Source organism: Athene cunicularia, assembly GCF_003259725.1.
Source record: "Athene cunicularia isolate RWA chromosome 3 unlocalized genomic scaffold, athCun1 chr3_part1, whole genome shotgun sequence".
Lineage (NCBI taxonomy): Eukaryota > Metazoa > Chordata > Aves > Strigiformes > Strigidae > Athene > Athene cunicularia.
In genome coordinates, this window is record NW_020799097.1 from 49,632,960 (window position 1) to 49,641,559 (window position 8,600).

Genomic DNA, 8,600 nt, shown 5'->3' on the forward strand with positions numbered 1-8,600 from the left:
GACGGTACCTGCTCCCCCTTTCCCAGGGCCGGGGCGGCAGGGTGGCCCGGGCCTTGCTCTGAACCGGGAGCAGTGTGTCACAGCGGGGTCCCCACCCCCGGGGCCCCTAATGACCCCCCCATCCCGCGGCAGCCCGGCTCATTTCTCCCGAGGCGTTCGCTTGGGCGGGAGGCACGGGGCCGGCCCTAAAAAAAACGCGTGGAGGGAGGGAGGGAAGCCCAGCGGAGCAGCGTGGGGTACCCGTGGCGGGGCCCCGCGGTGACCCCCTGGCCTCTCCTTGGTGCCCCGCAGCGGTGCAGCACGAGCGGGGCCCCCGGACGTCGACAATACGGAAGCAGGTGGCCCTCTACTTCCGCGGGCACAAGGAGGAGAGCGGCGGTGCCCCGCACTTCCCCGCCACTGCCCTGCCAGCACCCGCCTTCTTCACCGCCGTCTCCCAGCTGGAGCCCCACGGCCTGGAGCTGGCCGCCGTCGCCGGCACCCCCGAGAGGCAGGCTCTGGTGGGCCTGGCACAGCCTACCCCAAAGGTCAGCCGCTGCCCCGGCCCCCCGTGGGCCTGCAGACCTCGCCGCTGGGGTGCCTGCAACCACCAGCTCCTCCCCGCCTCTGGGGTAGAGGTGGCAAAGAGGAAGGCTCGAGGCCTTGCGGGTGGTGGTGGGGACTCTTTTGCTATGCCCCTGAAAGCTCTGAAGATCCGAGAAGCAAGGGGCAAGAGGCCCTCTGCAGAAGGGATAGGCAGAAGGACTGACTGATAACCTGCTCTGCACAAACCCCGTCTCTCCTACATCCTTAACCCTCATGGTTGCAGAGGTACTCCTCCTGCCTGGAGCCCATTCACAAGTAATTTTAAAGCTTGTTTCATGAGGATGAGCTGCAATCACCGAGTTTTCTTCAGCAAAATGCCCATCAGTAGGGGTGTAGTTCAGAAAGTACTGTCTGTACTGACCAAAGCCTGCAGCTTGTCCACATGGACACTAACATGTCTAAGCTGGCTTTGTGCTTCTTGGCTGTGACATTTTCTGAGCAGCCCAGTTAATGCACTGCTGTGGCCTCAACTGCACAGGAATTATCGTGATGTTTTTCATTAACCTGTTTTCAGTGACATTTTGCATATTTACAGCACCTAGAAGATCAAAGAAGAGACAACTTAAATAGTTCTCTATTTCTAGAGTTGGTAGCTTGGGAGAATCCATCATGAACACAATCACAACATACAGTTTTATATTTTAATTTTGGAAAATACTGAATCAGAAATGATTTAGCAAGAAAACATAGTACATGCTTGAAAACATAACTCCATTCCAATCCTGCATACCCTTTAGGTAGTTATGCTTAGCTCTACGCATCTGCTTACTGCCTATTGTGATCGGGGAGCTAGATGAAGGTTAAGGCTAAGTGAGCACTTATTGCTTTGCTGAGCAATGCTGGAGCGCTAAATCAGCTTCTGAAGCACAGGTTACAAACCACAAATTCTTAATCAAATTTGTATTCTTCTAATTCTGCTACCAGAGCTGTGCTATTGTGTAACGGGTTAAAGGATGACACTGCATTTTGGTAATATTTTTCCCCTGATGTAATAATTTCATTCCCTCTCCAACTTCATGTGGAGAATGGTTTCAGTAGTTCCGTTCATCCACACGGATGAGCAGCAGAGAGCAATTTGGAGTGAGCCCACTGAAAGCAATGCCCTCTGCTTGCAGAATAAAAGAGCACACTCTATATTTGGTATGGACATGATGCACTGAATGGTGGCTGTAGGGGAGAGGAAGACGAGGCTGCCTTGGTGACATTGTATGAAGTTGCTTTATTTTCTTTTTGACATTAGTACCCACATGAAGTCAACGGTACCCCTATGTATCTCTATGAAGTGGCCACCGAATCCGTCTGTGAGTCTGCAGCCAGACTTCTGTTCATGAGCATCAAGTGGGCCAAGAGTGTCCCAGCCTTCTCCACCTTGTCTTTACAAGACCAGGTAAGGCACCTGCAGTGGGAGTGGCATCAGCCTGGCCTGACTGTTAAAGAAGGCTCAGAGCTCAGACTGGGTCCTGAAGCCTTCAGCTCTAGACCTTTAAATCCATAATGGACTTCAGCAGTTCTGAAGTTCAGTGCAGAGTTTTGGTCTGTCCCCAAAAAACAGGCATTGATTTAAAGACTGCTTTCCTGCAACTTTTATTTCACTAAGCAAGTGAAAATCAAGCCAGAAAAAAGATCTAATATAAAGTGGAGGATGAGTTCTAGAGGAAAAGTCACCAGGCTGCAGACCAAGCTCAGCATGCCCAAACTGTTTGTCTGCCTGTGGGACAACTTTCCCTCCATAAAACAGGGAACAGCATCTTACCTTGCTGTTTTGGGATGAGAAGTGCTTAGTTAAGCATATAGCCTATATGACTGTGGTGATTTCTGAAGACCATTCTCTCCTCTCCTCTCCTCTCCTCTCCTCTCCTCTCCTCTCCTCTCCTCTCCTCTCCTCTCCTCTCCTCTCCTCTCCTCTCCTCTCCTCTCCTCTCCTCTCCTCTCCTCTCCTCTCCTCTCCTCTCCTCTCCTCTCCTCTCCTCTCCTCTCCTCTCCTCTCCTCTCCTCTCCTCTCCTCTCCTCTCCTCTCCTCTCCTCTCCTCTCCTCTCCTCTCCTCTCCTCTCCTCTCCTCTCCTCTCCTCTCCTCTCCTCTCCTCTCCTCTCCTCTCCTCTCCTCTCCTCTCCTCTCCTCTCCTCTCCTCTCCTCTCCTCTCCTCTCCTCTCCTCTCCTCTCCTCTCCTCTCCTCTCCTCTCCTCTCCTCTCCTCTCCTCTCCTCTCCTCTCCTCTCCTCTCCTCTCCTCTCCTCTCCTCTCCTCTCCTCTCCTCTCCTCTCCTCTCCTCTCCTCTCCTCTCCTCTCCTCTCCTCTCCTCTCCTCTCCTCTCCTCTCCTCTCCTCTCCTCTCCTCTCCTCTCCTCTCCTCTCCTCTCCTCTCCTCTCCTCTCCTCTCCTCTCCTCTCCTCTCCTCATCTGTGTAAATTTAGACAGCCAACATTATTTCTTTATTCATATTGACTTAAGTGAACTTACAATTACATCAACATGGTGGAAGCAGAATTTGGCCAACCCCCAATATTTTTCACCATTAATTAAAATCTACCCTAATTTGTCTTGTTTTCCTCTATGACAATTTGCCTTTGCCTCAAGTAAATCATATGTGAACCATACGAGCTGAAGCAATTTCTTAATGACTTGATTCTTGATGAGGACTCAGTGTGCTTTGTATAATGCAACTAATTTAAAAAAAAAAATAATAAAACCAACCCCAACTAATCAGATAATTATAAAATGGAAGGGAGGAAATCTATGCAAAGCTCCAATCATAAAAGACATCTAATACTTTGATATGATTGAGCTAATTTCCCCAAATGGTAACTAGAAACGTTGTGCCTTAGATGTTACGTAGCAGTCATCAGAGGAACTAGTTCCTTTCCATGGATGCATGTTGCAAGTGTTGCAGTTGATATGCAAATACATATTGTGAACTGAAAGAAAAGAGCTTCTTAGGAAACTGATAGTGTTTTCTAGCTAAGGGTAAATCATGATGGTCACAATGTGATATAAAGCTAAGGTACATTGAAATGTTCCTTTTCTAGCACCAGACTCATGTTTTCAAATCCTTGCTGTGAAATTAGACAAAGGGGGATGCTGCTCAGCTCTGGCTGCAGTACTGCTACGCAGTGAGTGTGAGGGGAGCAATGAGATAGGGTGTGAGAGGAAGACAGCAGTCTGTTAGAAAGACAGCAGTCCCAGTGCAAGCATGCCCCTCTCTAGTGCCCAGTCTTCTGCTGCCGCTACTTCTGTGGAGCACTGGGTCTGTCATATCAAGCAACCAAAGAAACAGGCCCAAATATCAAGGATAAGCAGCGAGCACGCCACTTCAGCAGCAGCCTCAGCGCATGGGAAGAGGCTGGGTCCATCTCAAGACCAGTGATGCTCACAGGACATTCCTTAGGTGAAAGCTTTTTTTGACATAAGACCAATGCATTTCCCACAAGGTCATCTCTGTTAGTGTGCAGAGATGGAGTCAGCAGGATCTGGGAGCAAGGGAAGTCTCCACTGCACTTGACTAACCATGTCTCAAACAGCAAGGCCTGCTTATCTCTCATAGATAACAGAGTGTTCCCATTATCCTTAAACAATCCACTGCATCTTTCACTTTCACATCAGGGACTGATGTTAGTTAATTACATATTAAAATCCCAGCCTTTCCTTAACATCACCTTGAGTTGCTGTACCTCACTGCAAACCAGCTTCCTCAAAAGACAGATGCTCAGTTCTAAAGCTTGGACCTGGGCCTCTCTCTGCATGATTCCCCTGTCATATACAGGAGAGCCGGAGAATAAATAACTCTGATTTTCATCACTTTATTTCATAAATAATCAGACAGTTCATTTTTATAATAGTGCCTTTGCATTATGTAATTTGACAATGGCCTGGCTGTAAATGTCTGCATTTCTCTTTCTTTTCGTATCCCTGACATCTGCCTGAGGAGAGTCTAAAACCTCTTCCTGGATTTTGCTTTTGTTTGTGGTCTTCTGAAAAGGCAAGTGCATTGTGATTCCAGGACTCTGTGACAGTTTCATCTCGAAGGCAAGGAAATAAGTAGAAACTAATTTGCTGACAAAACACAAGTCTGAGGATTGCTGTATCGCTAGCCTCAGCAAAACAGAGGCTGTGTCCCTTCCCCAGCTCCATACAGCTAATCCCACTGTGGATTGGAAGCCACACAACAGAAATGCCATGCTTCAAGTTCTGCTGGCCTGCACACTAGCCCAGCTTGTCTGTAAGACAGGTTGATCCAATGTAGGTCACCAACAAAAGGTTGTACTTACAGGATGGGGTTGATTAAGAAGCAAAAACCAGTCCTTCAGAAAGCCTGGTATTTCTTGTTTCTTTGAAGAAGGAGGGCTGAGCATGACTTCATCATGAATTATTTTAATTGGTGGTTTTACAGACTTATGCATAGGCATGAAGAAAGATTCAGCTATTGGAATAGTCTCTTATTTCTAAAGTCTTCTGACTTTAAAGACTTAGTGGGAAAGAACATATGAAATAGATATCATCCAGGAACCACCACTCATTACCATTGTATCTGCATGAATGAATTACAAAAAAAGTTTTACAAAAGCAAATGAAAGGCTGGCGAATCATTTCCTATGTCATAAAGAAACCTGCACATCCATCAGGCAGGATTATCTGGAGGAGGGGCTGGGTTCACAGGCTGCAGCAGTTCGGAGACTTACGAGCAGGTTCAGCAGCTCTCAGAACAGAGCTGAGACAGGCACTGCACCCTAGACACCCCCCCTCCCTCATTTCATACAATAACCTGGGCAGCTTCCAGTACTATAAAATCCAGTTTAATTATTTCAAACAGTAATTGTATGCAAACAGAGACAGAAATACTTTTCTGTCAGAATTTCCTTAGGATCTCCTTGTAGAAGTTCTGCAAAGCATATGGCACAAAAAGGCACAAAATGGGCATAAGCCTGCAGGGCCAAGCTGAGAGCAGAGGCTCAGAGAGTGCTTCCTCCCATTCTGACCAGAACAGGGTAGTTTAAAACTCATAATACTGTTAAGAGTTAGCAGACAGATAAAGGATTCAGTTTTACTGTATGCTTTCTGTATCATCTATTACTTTCACATATCTGATTCCAGGGAAATAATAATTCACGTGATACAGCACATTTTTTTGCTTTGTTCTTCCTTACAGACTCTTTATAGATTTAAAATACCCTCCTTCCTATTTTCCTAAGAAGCTAAGCTGCTGATGCTTTCATGGATCATAGCAGTATTAACGCTTGTGGTTTGGTGGGTTTTGCTGCATGTTTTTTTGGGCAATCTGTTTTCACTGCATGGAGCCACCAGATGATACCTCCTGAGTCCACTACAGTTCCCACCTCTCCAAATCTCTCACACTCTACTGAGAGACATGAGGTCCCAGCAATGGGTGCACATCACAGCATCTCCTTTAGGGCCTGAACTTCAGCTGAACTGGGGTCCCACCAAACCCTCTCTTAAGAGTTGGTCTGGGCCAACAGTCCATAGATGCCCTCCACACTAGACATGTCTGTTCTGGCTTTGCTAGTCTGCATTACCAGGAGTCTTGTTTCCTCTTCAGATGCACCACTGCCTCTCCACGGAAATCAAAGGCATTGCCTCCAAACAGAAAAATGCATCCTCCATACAACCAGGCAACATACAAAAATTGCAGAGAACTAGTAATGCTGTCAGCGTAGGTGCTTGGATACTCAGTTCTCTGAAACAGATCTTAGTGCCTGGAATTTCGGAGTCATTTTAAGCAAAAAGCAGGAAAACAGTTGACACTGAGAAACCATATGTGTGTCCAGATGCTGTGCTTGGAAAAGCTAAAGACTTGCTTAGTAAGGAAGGAGTTAAAGATACACATGTGCTCTAAAGCAGCACTCCCTACAGAGTGATGTAGCTTCAGGACATTGTCCAGGCTTTTCTTCAGAAATCCTGCCTTCCCGAGGGAAAGGATGGTAATCCCTAGAGAGCAATAGGAGAGCACTCATCCAACTTGTCCTAAAACAGCTCTATGTGCAGAGAGAGAGGAAGAGAGAACCCCCCCTGTGCTGAGAAACAGGCGAGTGTTCCTGTGGTGAACAAGCTCTCCGGGGTAGGAGTTCTCACTCTCCTTTCTCTTTCTCCTCCCTTTTGGTCCACAACATGGTGCGCAGTGAGTCAACCCTCAGTGCTTTTCTAGAATGCATAGACTTATTTCTAGACACCTTCTCAAAAAGCTAAGAGAAGAGCTAACAAATGCTGTGGGGAAAATACCATGACAGGCATTTAAAGTAGTTTTTAAAATAACAGAAATTTACATATTTAAATTGTTTATAAATCTATAAATTATACACTATGTTATATTGTACATCTATTGTATGACAGCTGATGCTTTTGGAAGATGCTTGGAGAGAACTGTTTGTTCTAGGAATAGCACAATGGGCCATTCCAGTTGATGCTAACACTCTACTGGCTGTATCTGGTAAGAATTGCACAATTTAATGACTTTGTTAGAAAAATTACCATAAAAATACATTACTGAAAAAAAGAACAACATGTAAAGAATAACAAATTCCTACTGAACAATAGAGCATACCTGTCATTTATAAATCTATATTTAAATGCAAATAATGTTGTTTTGTTGTATTCATGACTGCTTGCATTGTCATTTAAATGCAAATTACTGTGTTTGTTATCATCCAAGAGAAGATTTTATATTAACTTTCATACAATATAGTCAGTTTACATGGAACCAGATAGACAAGTGTGACAATAGAGTGGATATTGATACAGAGGATTTTGTCAGAAATCAATATAAAATAAAGCAAATGCCTTTAATATTATTTATTTCATCTGTTTCTGTTTTAGGCATGAATGGTGACAATACAGATTCTCAGAAGCTGAATAAAATTATTTCAGAAATACAGGCTTTACAGGAGGTTGTGGCTAGATTTAGACAACTTCGGCTAGATGCTACCGAATTTGCCTGTCTCAAATGCATTGTCACTTTTAAAGCTGGTAAGCAGAAAGAATATCTTGTTTGTCTTGCCTGATAACTATGAGGTTGCTACTTTAAAGCAAAAATGATGTTTTGAACCAGACAGAGTTTTGTATCATCCAACAGGTTTCCTGGAATTGAATTCCAATAGTCAGTGTTGTATTTTGAAAAGCTGACAGTGGAGTGCTGGGGATGTTTAATTTCCATTGATAGCAGTAGCTGAACTGTTTTGACCCATACAAGAGTCAAGCTGAACTAGTAACTGATATGCTTTCCAGTGCCTACACACAGTGGTTCCGAACTGAGGAGTTTCCGAAATGCTGCTGCCATAGCAGCCCTTCAAGATGAAGCCCAGCTCACTCTGAACAGCTACATTCACACCAGGTGAGTGGTGTCTTTGCTCAATACTTCTCGCAGGTGTAGGGGTAAAATCCTGCTCTCACTGTAGTGAAGGTGATATTTCCACTGACTGAAATGGGGACCAGGCTGTTAGAGCAAGTATACATTGGCTGTCAGCCTGCTGGGATTTGGCATTCCCTGATGAAATGGAATCATCAAATAGGTTGGAAAAAAAACCCCTAAAATCATCGAGTCCAACCATTAACCTAACATTGCCAAGCCCACCACTAAACCATGTCCCTAAGTGCCACATCTACCAGTCTTTTAAATACCTCCAGGGATGGTGACTCAACCACTTCCCTGGGCAGCCTGTTCCAATGCTTGACAACCCTTTATGTGAAGAAATTTTTCCTGATATCCAATCTAAACCTCCCCTAGCACAACTCGAGGCCATTTCCTTTCATCCTATCACTTGCTACTTGGGAAAAGAGACTGGCACCTACCTTGCTACAGTCTCCTTTCAGGCAGTTGTAAAGAGCAATAAGGTCTCTCCTGAACCTCCTTTTCTCTAGACTAAACAACCCCAGTTCCGTCAGCTGCTCCTCACAAGACTGAAATGCTGGGGTTTCAACCCCAAGCCCCAAATTAAGGTTGACATATGGGTAATTCCCACAGCCCTTCACAAGGCGGGGGTGAGTTTCCCTTTAAGCTTCCCTCCAGGGTG

At 45.5% G+C, this 8,600-nt stretch overlaps 1 protein-coding gene across 1 annotated transcript in view; it reads left to right on the plus strand.

Annotated features, from left to right (window-relative positions):
* Positions 1–122: 122 nt before the first annotated feature.
* Positions 123–8,600, plus strand: part of NR2E1 (nuclear receptor subfamily 2 group E member 1) — a gene marked incomplete at its 5' end in the record, with an annotated part of 16,011 nt that continues 7,533 nt past the window's right edge. The window contains 5 exons of the mRNA XM_026844855.1: positions 123–527; positions 1,826–1,972; positions 6,925–7,021; positions 7,408–7,557; positions 7,816–7,921. Of these exons, the coding sequence (XP_026700656.1) occupies positions 123–527; positions 1,826–1,972; positions 6,925–7,021; positions 7,408–7,557; positions 7,816–7,921 (905 nt within the window). The remainder of the gene's footprint in view (positions 528–1,825; positions 1,973–6,924; positions 7,022–7,407; positions 7,558–7,815; positions 7,922–8,600) is intronic.